The sequence below is a fragment of the Leucopleurus acutus genome (assembly GCF_964270905.1).
Source record: "Leucopleurus acutus genome assembly, chromosome: 2".
Classification (NCBI taxonomy): domain Eukaryota; kingdom Metazoa; phylum Chordata; class Mammalia; order Artiodactyla; family Delphinidae; genus Leucopleurus; species Leucopleurus acutus.
In genome coordinates, this window is record NC_139143.1 from 90,235,531 (window position 1) to 90,255,520 (window position 19,990).

The 19,990-nt window shown below is 41.5% G+C and overlaps 1 protein-coding gene across 1 annotated transcript in view; it reads left to right on the top strand.

The window, feature by feature from the left end:
- Nucleotides 1-19,990, top strand: part of VTCN1 (V-set domain containing T cell activation inhibitor 1) — a gene marked incomplete at its 5' end in the record, with an annotated part of 60,515 nt that overhangs the window by 23,638 nt on the left and 16,887 nt on the right. Inside the window, 1 exon segment of the mRNA XM_082832361.1 lies at nucleotides 16,963-17,027. Coding sequence (XP_082688487.1) covers nucleotides 16,963-17,027 — 65 coding nt within the window.

A 19,990-nucleotide genomic window follows, 5' to 3' on the forward strand; every position in this document is an offset into this window, starting at 1 on the left:
AGTGGAGTTCCCTGTGCTATACAGCAGTTTCTCATTAGTTACCTATTTTATACGTATTAGTTAGTGTATATATGTCAATCCCAATCTCCCAATTCATCCCACCCTCCCTTCCCCCCTTGGTGTCCATACGTTTGTTCTCTATGTCTGTGTCTCTATTTCTGCCTTGCAAACTGGTTCATCTGTACCATTTTTCTAGATTCCACATATATGCATTAATATATGATATTTGTTTTTCTCTTTCTAACTAACTTACTTCACTCTGTATGACAGTCTCTAGGTCCATCCACATCTCTACAAATGACCCAATTTCATTCCTTTTTATGACTGAGTAATATTCCATTGTATATATGTACCACATCTTCTTTATCCATTCGTCTGTCCATGGGCATGTAGATTGCTTCCATGACCTGGCTATGGTAAATAGTGCTGCAATGAACATTAGGGTCATGTGTTTTTTGACTTATGGTTTTCTCTGCATAGATGCCCAGTAGGGGGATTGCTGGCTCATATGATAATTCTATTTTTATTTTTTTAAGGAACCTCCATACTGTTCTCCATAGTGGCTGTATTAATTTACATTCCCACCAACAGTGTAAGAGGGTTCCCTTTTCTACACACCCTCTCCAGCATTTACTGTTTGTAGATTTTTTGATGATGGCCATTCTGACCAGTGTGAGGTGATACCTCATTGTAGTTTTGATTTGCATTTCTCTAATAATTAGTGATGTTGAGCATTTTATCATGTATTTGTTGACCATCTGTATGTCTTCTTTGGAGAAATGTCTATTTAGGTCTTCTGCCCATTTTTTGATTGGGTTGTTTGTTTTCTTGATATTGAGCTGCATGAGCTGTTTGTATATTCTGGAGGTTAATTCTTTGTCCATTGATTCGTTTACAATAATTTTCTCCCATTCTTAGGGTTGTCTTTTCGTCTAGTTTATAGTTTCCTTTGCTGTGCAGAAGCTTTTAAGTTTCATTAGGTCCCATTTGTTTATTTTTGTTTTTACTTCCATTACTCAAAAGGTGAGTCAAAAAAGATCTTGCTGTGATTTATGTCAAAGAGTGTTTTTCCTATGTTTTCCTCTAAGAGTTTTACAGTGTCCAGTCTTATATTTAGGTCTTTAATCCATTTCGAGTTTATTTTTGTGTATGGTGTTAGGGAGTGTTCTAATTTCATTCTTTTACATGTAGCTGTCCTGTTAGTTCTGGAAGTCCTAGCCACAGCAATCAGAGAAGAGAAAGAAATAAAAGGAATATAAATTGGAAAAGAAGAAGTAAAACTGTCACTGTTTGCAGATGACATGATATTATACATAGAAAATCCTAAAGATGCCACCAGAAAACTACTAGAGCTAATCAATGAATTTGGTAAAGTAGCAAGATATAAAATTAATGCACAGAAATCTCTTGCACTCTTATACACTGACAATGAAAAATCAGAAAGAGAAATTAAGGAAACTATCTCATTCACCATTGCAACAAAATAAATAAAATACCTAGGAATAAGCCTACCTAAGGAGGTAAAAGACCTGTACTCAGAAAAGTATAAAACACTGATGAAAGAAATCAAAGATGACACAAACAGATGTAAATGGCTTTTATTATGTTGAGATATGTTCTCTCTGTACCCACTTTGGTGAGAGTTTTTATCTTGAATGAATGTTAAATTTTGTCAGATGCTTTTTCTGCATCTATTCAGATGATCATATGGTTTTGGTCTTTCCTTTTGTTAATGTGGTATATCACACTGATTGATTTCCATAGTTGAACCATCCTTGTGACCCTGGGATGAATCCAGCTTGATCATGGTGTATGATTCTATTTATGTCTTGTTGGATTCAGTCTGCTAATATTTTGCTGAGAATTTTTGCATCTGTATTCATCAAAGATACTGGCCTGTAATTTTATTTTATTTATTTATTTTTTGTAGTGTCTTTATCTGATTTTGGTATCAGGGTGATGGTGGCTTCATAGAATGAACTTGGGAGTGTTCCCTCCTCTTCAGTATTTTGGAAGAGTTTGAGAAGGATAAGTATAAGTTCTTCTTTGTATGTTTGGTAGAATTCCCCAGTGAAGTCATCCAGTCCTGGACTTTTTTTTGTAGGGAGTTTTTCTTTTTCCTTTTTTTTTTTTTTTTTAATACAGATTCTATTTCACTTCTAGTGATCAATCTGTTCAAATTATCTGTTTTTTCTTGCCTCAGTTTTGGCAGGCTGTATGTTTCTAGAAACTTGTCCATTTCTTCTAAGTTGTCTAATTTGTTTGCATACAACTGTTCATAATATTCTCTTATGATTTTTTATATTTCTGCAGTATCAGTTTTTATTTCTTGTCTTTCATTTATTATTTTGTTTATTTGGGTCTTCTCTCTTTTCTTCTTGGTGAGCCTGGCTAGAGATTTGTTGATTTTGTTTATCTTAAAAAAAACTCTTGGTTTTATTGATCTTTTCTATTGTTTTTTAATCTCTATTTTATTTATTTCCTCTCTGATCATTATTTCCTTCCTCCTGATAACTTTGGATTTTGATTGTTCTTCTTTTTCTAATTTTTTTAGGTGGTAGGTTAGATTGTTTGAGATTTTTCTTGTTTCTTGAGGAAGGCTTGTATATCACTATGAACTTCCTTCTTAGAACTGCTTTTGCTGCATCCCATATGCTTTGTTACATGGTGTTTTCATTGTGCTTTGTCTTGTGTTATTTTCTGACTTCTTTGATTTCATCATTGAGCCACTGGTTTTTTTTAATTTTTAAAAAATTTTTGGCTGTGTTGGGTCTTCATTGCTGCACACGGGCTTTCTCTAGTTGCGGCAAGTGGGGGCTACTCTTCGTTGTGGTGAACGGGCTTCTCATTGCAGTGGCTTCTCTTGTTGCAGAGCATGGGCTCTAGGCATGTAGCCTCAGTAGTTGTGGTGCATGGGCCCAGCTCTAGGCATGCCGGCTCAGTGGTTGTGGCGCATGGGCCCAGTTGCCCCACAGCATGTAGGATCCTCCCTGACCAGAGATCGAACCCATGTCCCCTGCACTGGCAGACAGATTCTTATCCAGTGTGCCACCTGGGAAGCCCTAACCACTGGCTTTTTAGTAGCATGTTGTTCAGTCTCCAAGTATTCATTCTTTTCCTGTTTTTTTTTCCCCTGTGGTTAATATCTAATTTCAGATCAGAAAAGTTGCTTGAAATAATTTCTATCCTCTTAAATTTGTTGAGCCTTGTTTTGTGACCTAGAATGTGGTCTATCCTAGAGAATGTTCCATGTGCACTTGAAAAGAATGTGTATTCTGGGTTTTGTTTTTGGATGTAATGTCCTGTAGTTATCAATTAAGTTGAACTGGTTTGTTTGTCATTTAGAAACTCTGTGCCTTATTGATTTTCTGTCTGGATTATCTGTCCATTGATGTCAGTGAGGTGTTAAAATCTCCTACAATTATTGTATTCCTGTCAATATCTCCCTTTATGTCTGTTAGTATTTGTTTTATGGGTTTAGGTGCTCCTCTCTTGGGTGCATATATCTTAATAAATGTAATATCCTCTTCTTGTATTGATCTCTTAACATTATATAATGTCCATCATTGTCTTTCTTTATGGACTTCATTTTAGAGTCTATTTTGCCTTTTTTTTTTCCTCCTGTCCTATCTAGTTACATGAGGATCTTATGTGCAGCTTTGGTTGTATAGGAAATCTGCCAGTTTCCAGCTGGTTTTCTGTGAGAATTTTTCCACATGTAGAGTGTTTTTGACATGTTTGTGGGGGCAAGTGAGCTTCTCCTACTTTGCCATCTTGATCCCCCTCCTCCCCCTCTTTTATATTTTTAACCTGTTTCTCTATACTATACCATGTGTAATTCTTCAACTCTTATTTCTGATTGACTAATTCTCTCTTCCCGTTGTACCCAATCTATTACTTAACCTGTCCAGCGAGTTTTAAAAATCAATTATTTATTTTTCATTTCTAGATATTCTGTCTAGTTCTTTTTCAAATTTTTCTGATCAGTTGTTTTAGTCTCTTGTTTCTTACTCAGGCTTTCCATTCCCTCTTTCATTTATTTTAACAAATTTGAAAATCTTAGCTTATGCTCTGTATCTAGTGGTTTCAATATTGAAAGTCTTTTCATGCCAAATCTGCTTGTTTGGGCTTCCCTGGTGGCGCAGTGGTTCAGAGTCCGCCTGCCGATGCAGGGGACATGGGTTTGTGCCCCGGTCTGGAAAGATCCCACGTGCCGCGGAGCGGCTAGGCCCGTAAGCCATGGCCACTGAGCCTGTGTGTCCAGAGCCTGTGCTCCGCAACGGGAGAGGCCACAACAGTGAGAGGCCCACATACCGCAAAAAAAAAAAAAAAATCTGCTTGTTTCTATAAGCTTTTATTCATGGTAGTTGTTTCTCTGTGTACTTAGTGGGGTTTTTTTTGTATTATCATGAGCTTGTATTTTGGGGAATTTCATTTGCTGAAATTTATTGAGCCCTGGGTTGAGAGTACATTTTTTTTCTTTTTTTTTTTTTTTTGAGGTAGGAAAATCATTTTTATTTTCTATGTTCTAAAATTTTATTGAAATATAGTTGATTTACAATGTTGTGTTAGTTTCGGGTGTACAGCAACGTTATTCAGTTGTATATATAAAACTATGTATACACACACACACATATATATAGATGTTCTTTTTTAGATTCTTTTCCATTATAGGTTATTGCAGGATATTATGTAGAGTTCCCTGTGCTATATGGTAGGTCGTTGTTGGTTATCTACTTCATATATGGTAGTGTGTATATTTTAATCCCAAACTCCTAATTTATCCCTCCCCCTGCTTTCCCCTCTGGTAACCATAAGTTTGTTTTCTATGTCTGAGTCTATTTCTGTTTTGTAAATAAGTTCATTCTTATTTTTTAGATTCCACATATAAGCGACATCATATGATATTTGTCTTTCCCTTTCTGACTTACTTCACTTAGTATGATAATCTCTACATCCATCCCTGTTTCTGCAAGTGGCATTATTTCATTCTTACTTATGGTCATTATTTCTTTCTTATTTTATTGGGTATATATACCACATCTTCTTTATCCATTCATCTGGTGGAGAGTACATTTCTTCAGAGAATATTTCCTTTTGCTTCTATTAAGCATTGGGACTTTACCAACTAGGAATGCTTTAAACTTAATTCTTGGTTTAGGATTCTTTGGGGCTGGATGTGTTGTGAATTCGGGCCTCAAACCTGCATGATGACTGGCTGGTACATACACACTCGCAGGAGAGTATTTTTTTCTCTTCACTCAGAACAAAGACCAAGTGAGGTTATTGTCCTTTGGGGAAGTAGGGATCCTAGCTTATGTGAGTCTCCAATTAGAGCCCCTAGCTTATGTGGCCCCTTAGCTTTGTCTCTGTGTTCTGCATGGCTCTTAAGACAGAAGCTTTTGGTCACTGGGAAGCATAGATAGCCACTGTTCAGCACTCTCTTGTCTGGATTCATGTGTCTCCTTCATTTTTAGCCTCTGCACATTTCTCTTCTTTTTCTTGCCAGCAAAACCAAGTGTTCAAAAATATGTGTCTGGTTTTGCTTTGTTTTGTTTTATTCAGCATTTATAAAGTTAGATTTTTTTAAAGATATTTATATTCACTATTGCTGGAAATTTAAATTTTCATTCCCTGTAAAGTTTTCTTTTACAGGTATGCCTCTATTTTGTAAGTCATTTGTGGAGAGGAATGACTGAAAGGACACAAGTTTAACAAGTAATCAAGCATAGCTTTTATCAATTAATTCATTTTCCAGGTTCCCTTCGTGACCCCAGCCAACCAGGTCTTCTCCTATGTCCAACTCTCCAAGGCATTTTGTTATAACTCATAGCACTGGCAAGATTTCACATACTACAATTTTTAAAAGATTATTTTCCTTTATTTTTTTAAATTTTTTAAATCTTTGTGTCAATAGTTATACTTTTCTTGTTAGTTTTTACTCTTTTTTTAAAAACTTTTATTTTATGTTGGAGTATAGCTGATTAACAATGTTGTGTTAGTCTCAGGTGTATAGCAAAGTGATTCAGTTATACGTATACTGGGATCTATTCTTCTTCAAATTCTTTTCCCATTTAGGTTATTATAGAATATTGAGCAGAGTTCCCTTGCTATACAGTAGGTTTTTGTTGGTAATCTATTTTAAATATAGCAGTGTGTACATGTCACTCCAAAACTCCCAATATTTCCCTTTAGAGAAGAAGATAAATGATAATTTCTCCCATAATTGGCTGCTCAAAAATTAAGAATGTGTTAGTTTCCCTTAGTAACACAGTATTGATATTTAACTTAATCATTACTTCAAGTTTTAAGTACTATGTGCTAGACACTCTGAGGGGAAGCATTCTCTAAAGTGGAGAATTTATTCAACAAACATTAAGTTCCTACCATGTTCCAAGAACTGGAAAAACAACATGAACAAAGCATAGAGACAAGAAACAGCCTGGCCTATTTAGGGGCCCAAGATAGTTTAGAACAAATGGAACATGGAAGTAGGGGGCCAGAAGTGGGGCAAGAAATGGGATAAATTATCCACAAATTTATGTAGACTCTCCTTGAGCTTTTATTTGTGTTCAAACTTTTTAACCTTTCAGAATTCATATGCTTTCTTCATTTTTTTAACGCTCAAATCAATACTTGAGATTTAAATCTTAAGCTGTTACTAGAATATGGTATCTGAATATGTAGAAGTCTTAATCAGAAGGTAAAAAGAAACCTTGTGTTTCATTGTAGCCCTGTAACCAGTCTCTGGGTCAATGCCTGGCTCTGGGCCACAGTGGGTTAGGGTGGCCCACAAGGGTCTGGGACGGGAGTCGGGGGTCAGTACAGGAGAACACAGTAGGATCTTATTGCATGTAATAGTATCAGGGGAATGCAGGAACCATGAATCTACAGGAGAAAGCTAGACCAGGGTCCCAGAATTCAGGCTGGACCAGAGGGGGAAAGACAGAGAGCAGAATCTGAAATCATTACCAGAAGGCCTGGGTTCAAGCCCAGCTCCAGGGCAGAGGCAGGGCGCAGATTCCAGGAAGGCCAGGGAAACTTTGCGTCTGTAATAGGTCCACAAAGGAGTTCAACTTGAGAACAGCCGGAGATCCTAGGACAGGGAGTGTTTCCCCTGCCCTGGGTTTCAGAACTGTCCTCGGCGTGGGAAACCAAGGCTTGTCATGGCACACAGGGCAGCCCCAGGGCAGCTGATGAGTGCAGCTCAGACAGGCCAGGCCCTCAAAGAATGGGCCCGGCAGCCCGATTGCCACACCTCCGTCCTCAAAAACTTTCCATGGCCACACCTGCAGAACTGTGCCCATGGCTAAAACACGAGAATGTGAGTCCTAGCAGGTGAGGATTTGCAGTAGAATTCCTGGTAGGACTTTTGGAAGACTACACACCGTATCCCTACTGATTTCCAGGATACAGTGGTCTGCTTTTCTCTGGGGATATTTTTTAGTGTTACTGAAATAAAGAGCGTGAGTGATAGAAGCCTTGGAGTGTACAAGTATGTCCTTGGGTCCCATTTCAGGACGCCGAGGCATCAGACTGCCTAAGAAAGGTACGTGTGCTTGGGTAGAGAAGTGCTCGGCGGGTGCCCGATATACTTGTTTCCAGCTTTATTAATGAATAAACAGTAAACTGATGGCAGGGCTAGGCATTCTGGGAAGGGACAGCCCAGGCAGTGCTCTGAATCTCTTCAATGACAGCACGTGATCCTGAAGGCAGGTCAAGGAATAAAAAGCCAGACAGTCAAATGTGGCTTTAGGGAGCTGCGCAGGTGGCCCAGTCCTTAGATCTTTCACGCTCTGCGGGCCCTCCGTCTGCCCAAGGCCCGGACCACGGTGACCGAGGGGAGGAAGGGTTAGCGGAGGGAGCCTGCGCGGTGCTTCCCCATCAGACCGCCTCAGATCCAGCCCCTGCCTCCGCCTCCCATCCTGACGCCAGTGCCTGGCCCTCCTCCTCTCTCACGGGTTCACCTTCCCGCCCCACTCTCTAAACTCTCTTAAGGAAAGAGAAAGGAGAGCATGCTCTGGGCTGTGCCTTCAGGAGAGACGCCAGAGGACAGACAGGGCTGAGCTGGGCTTTGAACGGGACCCGCTTTTGGTAACCAGAAAGGAGGTGGAAGGATGTGCCAGGCAGAGGGCAACGGGGGGATCAGCCCGATGGAACACAGGGCTCCAGATGGGGAGAAGGGTTAGACAGACAGCATGGCCTTTTAGGATGGTCTTAAATTCTAGGCTCAGTTTGAACTTTACAGCAATGAGAAGTCGTTTAAATTAGGGGGTACTAAGAAGGGGTAAAAAATTCAAATTAACCTTTATAATTTTAATATAATAGCTAATATTTACACGTTACAAAGCATGGTTTGTTTCTTTGGGCCCTTACAAGAATCCTGTGGAGGTGGAAGTGTTTAATTTGGACACTGGTATAGGATGAATGGCAGCATTCTCAGTGATTCAAGCTCCCTGCTGCCATGGAGGTTCATAAAAGGGCTGAAGTGTGTTTGTTATTAAACACAATGGGATCGGTTATGCTGCTGAAGGAATCTTCTGGAAATGTTTTTTTCCTCTGAGGTGAGAATAAGGAGGAACGGAAAATACAGGTGTGATTAGGAAAAGGACTAGTAATCAACCTGGTATTGACCCACCCAACCTGGTATTGACGCACCCGCCTGATGAAATGCTAATGTGGGCTTCGTGGGCAATCAGGGGGACGGTTATAAATGGAGCCAGCTTAAGAATAAGATAGAATGGCTTCGCTGCAAACTCCAACATTGTTTAGGGAAAGATGTCTAGTTATGAACATTCTGTATTTTTCCACCTGACATCCCCCCTTCCTGTTTTCCTTTCAGAGTTTCAGACAAAAGATAGCTCCTGGGCGAGAGGGACTCCTTCAATCTATGTAAACCTGGCCACGTTGTCCTTCCATAGGTTACAACTGTACAAAACATGAGCCTGGACACAGATTTGACCCCTGGGATTTTCAAAACTTTGGATTTGTATAAAATAGAGTATAATAATGAAGGCCATGGACAGTGGAGTCTAATTCCCCGGGGATGAGCCCTTGGATGAGTTCCTTAATACTAGGCCTCGGTTTCCCCACCTGTAAAACAAAGATAATAGGACCTACCTCATAGGGTTGTTGTGGGGATTAAATGAGATAAATGAGGTCAGGCACTCAGTAAGTATCAGCTATCATTGTTAACAGAGGTTTTAGGAGGCGTATACAGAATACGCAACTGTGGCAACGGCAAGGCCAGAGCAAATCCCAGGGAGTATCAAATGACAGAATCATTTAACTATAATACTGTATTTGAAAGGGACTTTCAGAATTGCTCCAACCCTTGTCTGGTACCAGAAACTCTTCCCTTCCCACTTCTCTCCCTAAGTGGCTACTCAGCCCCTGCTTGTACGCCACACGCAGTGATGGGAAACTGCAGTCTCAGGCCAGCGCCAGAAAGCTCTGTTGGAAAGTTTCTCTGCATGCCGAATCTAAAGCTAACCTCCTAGAACTTTCACCTACTGGCTTCGTTGCTTCCAGAGTGGTGGAGAATAGGCCCGTATAGCACTTTTCAAGTTTTGGAATGATCATCACTACAGTTAGTCCTGTCTACATTAAACTACCCTGGTTTCCCTAACTATTCTTCAAAAGACTTGTCTTCTAATCACATCGCCACCCTGGTCCTGTTACTCCTAGATCGACAATTCTCAACTGGGGTAGCACATCTGGAGACATTTCAAGTTGTCACAGGTGGGGCAGGGGTGCTACTGGTATCCTAACTAGACGCCAGGGGTGCTGTCAGCATCCTATAATGCACAGGACAGCCCGACAACCAAGAATTATCTGGCCCAAATAGTCGATAGGGCTGAGCTTGAGAAACACTGTCCTAAATATACATGTTCATCAGTGTTCTTCTTAAAGCCTAGGGCCCAAAATGTACACGGAGGAGCGTCAGCTAACACTGCCATTGGACTGTTCGCTGACATTGGAGTGTCAGCTAACGCTGCCCTACTTTGCCATTAAATTAGCCTGAGACTCAGGTAGTTCGTAGTGATCGGTCAGTTAAAGCCCCCTTTCATGTGTTGCTGTTAACCCAGGGATAGGGCTCACCTGGAAATGCTCACTTAGAAATCTCTCATCAGTGGTGGCCCTCTCTCTTGCGGAGCCCCGAGGCAGCCTTGGAATCTTTTCCAACACAATATCCTAGGCCACCACCAAGAATCATTCAGAAGAAGTTGGTGTATGAGATGAAATCTATTTGCTGGTCATGTCTCCCTGGTTTTGTGGCATTGGGGCCCACGTATGATGTAATCCTGGGGCCTGTGCTTTGGAGGACCCCACAACCCTGTGTCACGACCCCTGGTGGCAGCTTGAAAGAAGAAAGGATGCCTCAACCTGACCCTTGAGAGCACCCAAGTCTCTCATACGCAGTTTCCTAAAATCCCTTTCCCGAACACAAAGCCATGCTGACCGCCGCAGTGTGGACAGAGCAGGCCTGCCCAGAATGGGGGCGCCCTCTTCCACACACGCTCCTCAAGCTGCAAGGAATAGCGCCTCCTCTTTGCCAATTTCTTCCCCACTCTTGATGCTCACGGTCTGGGTTCCCTGGATCCACGCTCGCCTTGCTTTTCCCAATATAAAGAGATGAAGGAGAGGCACTTAGAGTTAGGGAAACATACTCTACATCCTGGATTCTTCAGGGAAAAAAAGAACTTGAGTACATGGCAATCTAAACTTCTCAGAAACCTAAAACCTATACTAATCAATATCTAGAAAACAGTTACATAATTTTACCTTGAAGCCCAGTGCTTCATATAGTATTTAAAATAATTCCTTTTCTCCTTTTATGGGGAAAAAAAGAGAAAGAGAAACTTATTGGATAGGCTGAAATAAATGTCTTCAATTTCAGCATTCCTTTATAAACCTAGTTACTTTATTAGTTTATGAACAAAGTAATATGTTTGATTGATTCAAACATTTACCTGATTTACTCAAATATTCTGCTTGTAATATTTAAGAGTAGAATTTATTCAGATTAATCCCACGTTTGCTAACTTAATCTAATTTTCAGAGCGTTCATCATTTACCAGTTACACAATTGGAGGTAAGCTGATGATCTAGAAGGAATGTGGTATCTCTCAGCTTCTAAGTATTTGAGAAGGAGGCTGAAACTGGACAACAGAGAAACCATTAATGTGTGAATAAAACAAAGAGCAGCTGACGTCTTCTGGGATGAGCGCTCTACACAGTGGCGTAGCAGATCAAGGAAGGCCTTGTTTTCAGAAATGGAGCGAGAGAAGATATGCAGGGGTGAGGCCAAGGGAGCCTTCCAAACTTGTAGCCTCCTGCCATATGGCACTTTTTTTCTAGAAGTGTGGCTCTTAGGAGCACAGGCTCACAAGTTGGACTCCCTGGGTTTAAGACCCGGCTCTCCCATTTTCTAGCTGCGGGAGCTTGGTCATTTACTTAAGCTAAGCCGCAGTCTCCCCACATGTCAAAAGGTAAAGATAGTGGTACTCACCTCGTAGCATTGTTGTAAGGAATGAACGAGACTCTGTATGCATAGCGCTGGCACACAGAACATGACCAATAAGAATTAGCTACTGTTTTATCACCCTCATGGACCTCTGATACAATGAGAATTGTCCTTAAGAGGTAGGTATCTCTAGCCCAGTTTATTTCTTGGTAATTCGTTAATACAGTCTGTCTGCTGCTATATAGATTTCTAGAGCACTAATTAGCTCATATGTGGTTGGAAAATAGGGGAACAATAATGGCTTACCATGGAAATAGTATTGGTTCACATGCAACTTTTTCCAAGGCAAGGGGAGCTGAAATAGCAGAGAAGAATGACAACTTCAGTGGGAAGGGCTCAGTGTGGCTTTCCGTTCTTTTTTTTCTTTTAATTTTAAATGAACACCTGCCCTTGGGGCTCCTGCCCCAGAGACACACATCCCAGGTTCCTTGCACCTCCCAGGTTCCACTTCCCCCCATCATACTCACCTTCACAGCAGTCTCACTGGCTCACGGCACCTTAAGTCAGAGATTCGACTCAATTGTTTCTGCACATTTTAAATTTTCCCCAAAGCAGCTTCTGGGCCTACTGGGTGGGCTGCCTGCTTTGGCCGTCCAATTTACCTCCCAAGGTACCGATTACTGCATCTCTTAGAGACCAATTACAAAGTCACATAGACTTTGAATAATCTGCTCTTAACCCTATTTTTTCCCATCAGCCCTGTTACCTTCATTGTGTGATTTTGTAGAATGTGAGGTTTTTCAGGAACACAACATGTCTTAATAGAAATGCCTCATTTCTTTCAAGTGCCACAGAGAGCGGCCGCAGCTGAAGCAAAGACATGTGAAGGAACTGAGCAAGGCAATCCTTGGGTAGGATGGATGTGTCTGCAGACTCCCAGGCTGCAAGGCTGGTCCCTCCCCTGAAAGGCAGAGCTCTACAGCCACTGAAATCACCTTCTCCCGGCCCAGAGCACTAAAGTGTGATGCTTGGGTCCTGACCCCATGCGGTGCAGCAGAAACAACCACTTTTCTTTTTGGTTCTGCCCTGGAGAGAGACTGTATTGCAGCATGAATTAGCTAAATATATTTCTGAACAAAGCCTTTCTCTTTACTTTCTTTGAAATTTGGTCACGAAACTGCACTTTGATTCTCCCTATTTCTCTCAGATTTAAATACTTCCTACCTCCCCAAAATTCCTGTGAGAACTTGTTCCTCTCTTTACGGAAGCCCTCACCACATTATGTCTTATTACAGTGGTGTGTTATGTGTGTCTGCGTGTGCATCTGTATGTTTGTGTATGTTTTACTTGTGTGTGTGTGTGTGTGTGTGTGTGTGTGTGTTTTACCTCAGTTACACTGTAAGTCCCTTGAGGGCAGGCACTTTGTTTACGTCATCTCTATACTTTCTCCATATTGCCCAGAACAATGTCTTTCACATAGTAAGTACTTAATAAATGTTTGTTAAGTGAGCAAATCCTCCAAAGGCATCGACTTTCATCTGGGCTCTTTTGTCAGGAGGGTCTAACAGATGTGCACTGTGAATTCCAGTGCAGTGGTTAGAAGACACAGATTTGCATTAAAAATTTCCTGGAGAGCAGTTATTGGAAATTATTCTGGGGAGGTAAAAACCACAAAGCAATGTAAGAACACCGTATGTGAAATATTTTATTCATCTTTGTAAAAAATTAATAAGCAGCAGACAAGAATTATTTCATCTGGCTGCTCTGATAGTTCCTGCCTCTCTTTCCAAGGCTCTGGAGGTTGAGTGGTTTTCCAAGGGAATACCAGCTCAGAACAAACCTCAAGGTGATTTCTGCTTAGATAGGGAACTTGCTGCCAGACGGCAGGGTTCTGCTTCCACAGCGAGCGAAGCATGTGGGCCTGGGGGTAAGGAAGATGGGCTCAGCTGCTTTGACTGAAACCTAAAACCTCCGCTGTCCCCTTCCTGTTGGTGAGTATCCAGGTGTCTGTTCAGTGTCTCTGCTGTCCAAACCCCCTCCTTAGAGAGGGTAGGTCTGCAGCAGGGAGACCTGTGATGGTTCAGTGCGACTGGAGTGCAGGACCCCAGGGGAAGTGTGGGGAGAGGCAAGGCTGGAGAGAGAGGGCAAGGCCCCCTTTGGAAGGCCATGCTGGCTACATCAAAAAGTGGATTTTTATCATGAGGGAAATAGAAAGGCACTTGAAGTTTTAAGCAGAGGAGTATAATGATTAGTTTTGTGATCATTCTTACCAATAGCTCAGTAGCTAACCAAAGGGTAACAGTTGGTCCTCACAACCATTTCCATCAGCACCACCAAGAAAATATATACTTCATTAGAAACATGTGCTTGTTATATAACCATAGCAGAAAAACAAGAATGATAATAGCTAATATTATTAAAGCTTCCTATGCGCCAGACACCGTTCTAGGTGATCTTTTAAAATGTGTTTAACTCAATCTTCACAAGAAGGAATGGAAAGTTGAGGTCACACGATTAGTAAGTAGTGGTGCTGGGACTTGAACCTATTCAGGCTGGATCCAGAAGCCATGCTTGTGATTACAGTATTATACTGCCTCAGTGATCACCCTTGGCCTTGCTTTCAACTAGGTTATCTCCCCTAAGCCACGCTCATACAGAAATTCTGAGGTCACCACTGATTCTGGCAGTGTGAAGAATGGATTGGAGAGGTCTAGACCAGAAGCAGGGCTGTCAGGAGAGTGTTGCAGTGATGCCGGTGAGACATGATGGTGACCAGGAACAGTGGAAATAGAAATGGAGGAATATGAGAGAAATTAAGGAGAACAGGATCTGGTAATTCAAGCAAATGACAAAATGCACATTGAATGCTTAGCACCAAGCCCAGTATGTGCTTTTTTCGATATATCAAACTACTATGATATTTTCATTATCACCAGTAGGGTTATTCTCCAGACTTAAGTCCTAGCTTTTGATAATAAGCTTGCAGCAAAAAGCCACAAGTAAATTTTGTATAGTAAAAAGTAACATATGAATAGCCCTTTATGGAATATGCAACAATCATTGTCAGTTTTGTTCTTAAAACAACTCATTTGTATTGGTTTGCTAGGGCTGCTGTGACAAAGTACCACAAACTGGGTAACAACAGAAAAACATATCGTCTCACTATTTTGGAGACTAGCAGTCCAGGTGTCAGCAAGGTTAGTTCCTTCTGAGGGCTGTGAGGGAGAATCTGTTCCAGGCCTCTCCCCTAGCTTCTAGTAGTTTGCTGGCAAACGTTGGTGTTCCTTGGCTTATAGATCTCTGCTTTCATCTTCACGTGGTACTTTCCCTGCGAGCACAAATTTCCCCTTTTTATAAGGGCACCAGTCACGTTGAATTAGGGGCCCACCCTACTCCAGTATGACTTCATCTTAACTAATCACATCTACAATGACTATTTCCAAATAAAGTCACATTCTGAGGTTCTGGGGCTTAGGACTTCAAAATACAAATTTGGAGGGGGACACACATCAACCTGTAACACAGAAGGTAGAGCAGGAATTACTCTTATTCCCATTCTAAGGATAAACGGAGTCTCAGAGAGATGAAGTAATTCACCCAAAAGTTGACTGAGTTCCTGGGTCACAAAAGCAAGTCTGCTGTCAGCTCAGTAGTCAAAGAGAGCCAGATAGTATAATACCTCTTGCTATGAGTCTGTCCACCTGTTCTCACACACTTGGACCAGTAAGATCTGAGGCCACACCTGGGTGTGTAAAGAGAGGGGAAGTGGTCAAATGTGGCCTCTTCTTGGAATCAACTGCAGATACCCTATTATTAAAAGCTTCGTTTTGCTTATTCAGTTGCTGCCCCTATGGCTGTACCTCATGAGGGTTTATCCTCCAGGGTAACTGTTTACTCAGGTTGTTTCTTGTAAGTCTGTTGTTTCTCTCTGGTGGGCCCATCCCTGAGCTGAGGAGAGCTGGGTACAATGAGCCTATTCAGGGCAGCAAGTAAAATGCCCTGTGCTTCCCTTTTCTCTCTATAGCATCATTCTTTGCCTCTCTGTGCCTTTCTTTTGTCGTGCCTATTGCGTAACATCAGCGTGGGTGTGGGGAGGGTGTGAGTTGCCAGCAATGAACGTGTGGCCGAGGACACCTGCCTGATGACTTATGCACCAGAGCAGGCAGCACTGGGCAAGCTTCCCAGGAACTGTTTTGCCCCCATGCCAGCTCTGACCTGCACCTTCTGTTCTGCCTGAGTCACTCTCACCAGCTAAAGCCGGTATCCCCTCACGGGCCCCTCTGGGCAGAGAGGAGGGACAGACCACTTGTGAGCCCTCACCCCTGGGAGGCAGCGTAGGAAGTAGGCAGGTGCAGATTCTGGAGACAGATTCTAATCCCAGCCCAGCACTTACCAACCGTGTGAATGTACGGAAGATGCTTGACCTCCCTGTGTCATTCCTCATCTGTAAAATGGACATAATACATTTGTTTACCTCATAAGATTATCACATGGATAAATGACATAATCCATAAATGGTGCCTAAAACAACATGTCTGCTATGTAATTCTAGCACTCAGTAAATGTAAGCAATACTTCCTTATTTGTTTATTTCCCAAATGTCATTTGTTAATCTGCTCATTGAAAACTGGCGAGATACATATCAAGAAGTCAGTGGTTGTTATGTCTGGATGGTGGAGTTACAGGTGACTTTATTGTCTTATTTTTGCTTATTTGTACTTTCTAAACTTTCTGTCTTACTTTTTTTTTTTTTTTTTTTTTTTGCGGTACGCGGGCCTCTCACTGCTGTGGCCTCTCCCGTTGCGGAGCACAGGCTCCAGACGCGCAGGCTCAGCGGCCATGGCTCACGGGCCCAGCCACTCCGCGGCATGTGGGATCTTCCCGGACCGGGGCACGAACCTGCGTCCCCTGCATCGGCAGGCGGACTCTCAACCACTGTGCCACCAGGGAAGCCCTGTCTTACTTTTTTAATAAGAGGAAACAAACTCCTGTCGAGGATCTGCAGGGTGAAGTGGACTAGAGATGAGTGGGTACAAAATGAAGACATGACCGCTGTCCTTAGGAGTTTAAAGTCTATGGAAGGAGACAAAACAGATAGGTTAATGATGTAAGAGGGATGGGCAGTAATGCTCAGGGTGGGCTGGGGATGGAACCAGTCCCCCCTCAAGTGGCACCTGGCATTACAGAAATGCCATCGGGTTTTCCCCAGCAGTCTTTGTGTATGGTCTTCACTGACCTGGAAATAGGAACGATGACACACATAACCAGATAAAAGAGCCACTCCTTCAATCTATCCCAGCACCCCAGGGGGACAGGGATGAGATCGCTGAGATTCCTTTCTAAGGTATCTATGTCTAGGAAAGAGCTTATGTTGAAGAAAACGTTGAGACTCTTTATGTAACACCTCTTACAAATGACAGGTATGAGCCCAGGTTGCGAAGCAGCACGTCAAGTGGAATGAAGAAGTAATTTCCTGTTTTGCTCTCTCTCCACAGCATTATTAGCACCATCATTATTCTGGCTGGAGCAATTGCACTTATCATCGGTTTTGGTATTTCAGGTGTGTGATTTATTGCATTATCATTGATCCATTCACCCCTTGTCACTAAGTCCCTAATCATTCAGTGTGGTAGAATGGCAAGAGCACAGATCTTGGACCAAGAAAACTTCAGAGTAGAGAACTGGTTCTTCTACTCATTGACCGTGTTCTCTGCACTTTATTCATTTAACTCCCTGGACCTCAGTTTCCTCATGTATGGTGTGGAGGAAATAATGTCTACCTCACCAGGTAGTTGAGAGAATCAAATGGAACGTCTATCAGAGTGTTCTGTCTACCAGATAGTGCTGAAGATATCACTCTGGGATCATAGGTAACGTGCTGCGGCTGAGCCATTCTATCAATGGCTGGCCTGAGTAGATGATTCCTTTGCAATGAAGCTTCAGCTGAAGTGTTAAAGAATATCAAGTCTTTGTACACAGGGTTCTTAATGAGAATCCTTATCCTGGTCATAACTGCCATTCCATGTAGGAAACAGAAGCCATTGCGGCATGGATGGCGGGTTTCTGAATGCAGCTAACTGATGTCAACTGCAGGAATCGTCTTCTTTTCTGTGGACACCATGTCTCAGAAGCATCTATTATGGATGCCAGATTAATTAAGACATTGAATGAGTTAGACCAGCAGCTGTCCTCTCTGAAGCAAGTTGTTTGCTTCATTTCCCTTAAAGTGCCTGACTCAGGACGACACATTCATTTTAACTTAGTCTGTGGCCAAAGCTGTTACTTCATAACTTTAGTTTTTATAGTTCCAGCTGTCTTTTCTCTGTGTCACTCTCCTCCAGTGTGTGTGCTGCCACTAAATAGTAATCACAAGGCCTAAATGAAGAAAACTCGTTGTAGATATGTTTGCCTAGAAAAGACATAAGCATCCTTCTCCATTTTCTTTTATCAACAAAAATGTATATTTTGTCTTTCATCCATCTTTCTATTGGGTTATCTTTTTCTTTTTGATATGTGGGAACTCTTTATATATTCTGGGTGCAATTTGGTTATGTGTATTGCAAAATCTCCTCTACTTTGTGGCTTGCTTTTTCACCTTCTTAATGATGGCTTTCAATGAGCAAAGTTCCTAATTTTAACATAGTCCAATTTATCAATCTCTTCCTTTATACCAGGAGTTTTTTGTAACCAGTTTGTTTAAGAAGTCTGCCTATCCCAAGGTCATAAACATTTTCTTCTAGGTTATCTTGTAGAAGCTTTAATGTTTAACCTCTCATATTTATATCTACAACTATCTAGAATAATTTTGTGCATGGGCAAAGATAGTGGCAAGATTGGTCAAAATACTATCCTTCCCCCACTTCTCACTAGTGCCATTTTTGTCATAAATCAAGTATCCAAATGCGAATGGATCTGTTTCTGAGCTCACTAGCCTGTTTCATTCTAATATTCTTTTATAATTTGTTTTTTCTTTATTTCATCTCTTCCTATTCCTAATCTTGGGCGCTCTCTCTCTCATATCTTTTTTTTTTCTCTCATATCTTAAAATAGGTTTACAGGTGTTAATTAGCTTTATAGTAGTTTTGAAGGACCCAGGTTTTGGTTTTCTTTTTACTTTCTCTGATTTTCTTATTTATTTTGGCTTTTATCTTTATTAATGTCCCTCTTTCCATTTTGTTTTGCTGTCTTTTCTTTCTTTTTTTAAAATATTTATTTATTTATTTAGGCTGCGCCGGGTCTTAGCTGCGGCACTCGGGATCCTTGTTGCAGCATGTCTAGCTGCGGCATGCAGGACCTTTAGTTGCAGTATGCAGACTTCTTAGTTGCGGCATGCATATGGGATCTAGTTCCCTGACCAGGGATCGAACCTGGGTCCCCTGCATTGGGAGCACGGAATCTTACCCACTGGATCACCAGCGAAGTCCCTTAATTATTTTTTTTTAAGTGATGATCCATTTAAATTCTTTTTTATTTAAAAAAAATTTTTATTGAAGTATAGTTGATTTACAATGTTGTACTAATTTCTGCTGTATAGCAAAGTGACTCTGTTCTACACATATATACCTTCTTTTTTTTTTAATATTTTTTTCCATTATGGCTTAAACCAGGAGACTGGACAGAGTTCCCTGTGCTGTACAGTAGGACCTAGTTGTTGCTGTCTTTTAATTCTTTTTCTAATATCTTAAAATAAGCACTTCACAAAACAGTACGTCCAGAAAGCCAATAAACAGCCCTTAGTAGATACCGCCATTTAGTTTTCCAAAGTGATTTACCAAGTCCCTCTTCACAGGAAGTGTATGAGGGACCCAGTGCTCCACGCCCTCACCGGCACTGGATCTTGTGGGACACTGTTGTGATTTTAACTTCTAAATATTTCCTGGTGACTGACAGACTGGGTGCGTTTTCATATGAGAAGCATAATGCTGAGCGACAGAGCCAGACACAAGACAGTACATTCTGTATAAAAACCAGGCAAATGAACCTCTGCTATTAGAAGGCAGAATAATGATTATTCTCCTGGGAAGAGTGAGACAGCAGCCATTAGGAGGGGGCACGAGGGGACTTCTGGGGGATAGTAAAGTTCTAGTTCTCAGTGTGGGTGCTGGGTACATGGGGAGAAGTTGTGGTAATTCTTCAAACTGCACAATTATGTGTACACTTTATGTATGTATGTTATACTTCTATATCTTCTACAATATATATATAGAAATAAAATATTGACTAGTAAAGCAAATATTTTGGACTTTTAAATCTATCAGTACATACATTTTGGTAGCTTCCTCACTAATCCTTAACTCCTCTTCTTTAGTTATAACTTCAGCTTCCCTGTGACAGTCAACACTTTGCTACGTATACCTTTTCCTGTGGCATAGCTACAGCAACCTCAGGTACTGAGCTCAGTTCCTTGAATACAGAGGGTACTCCTTAAGTGCTTTTTTTTTTTTTGCAGTACACGGGCCTCTCACTGCTGTGGCCTCTCCCGTTGCGGAGCACAGGCTCCGGACGCGCAGGCTCAGCGGCCAT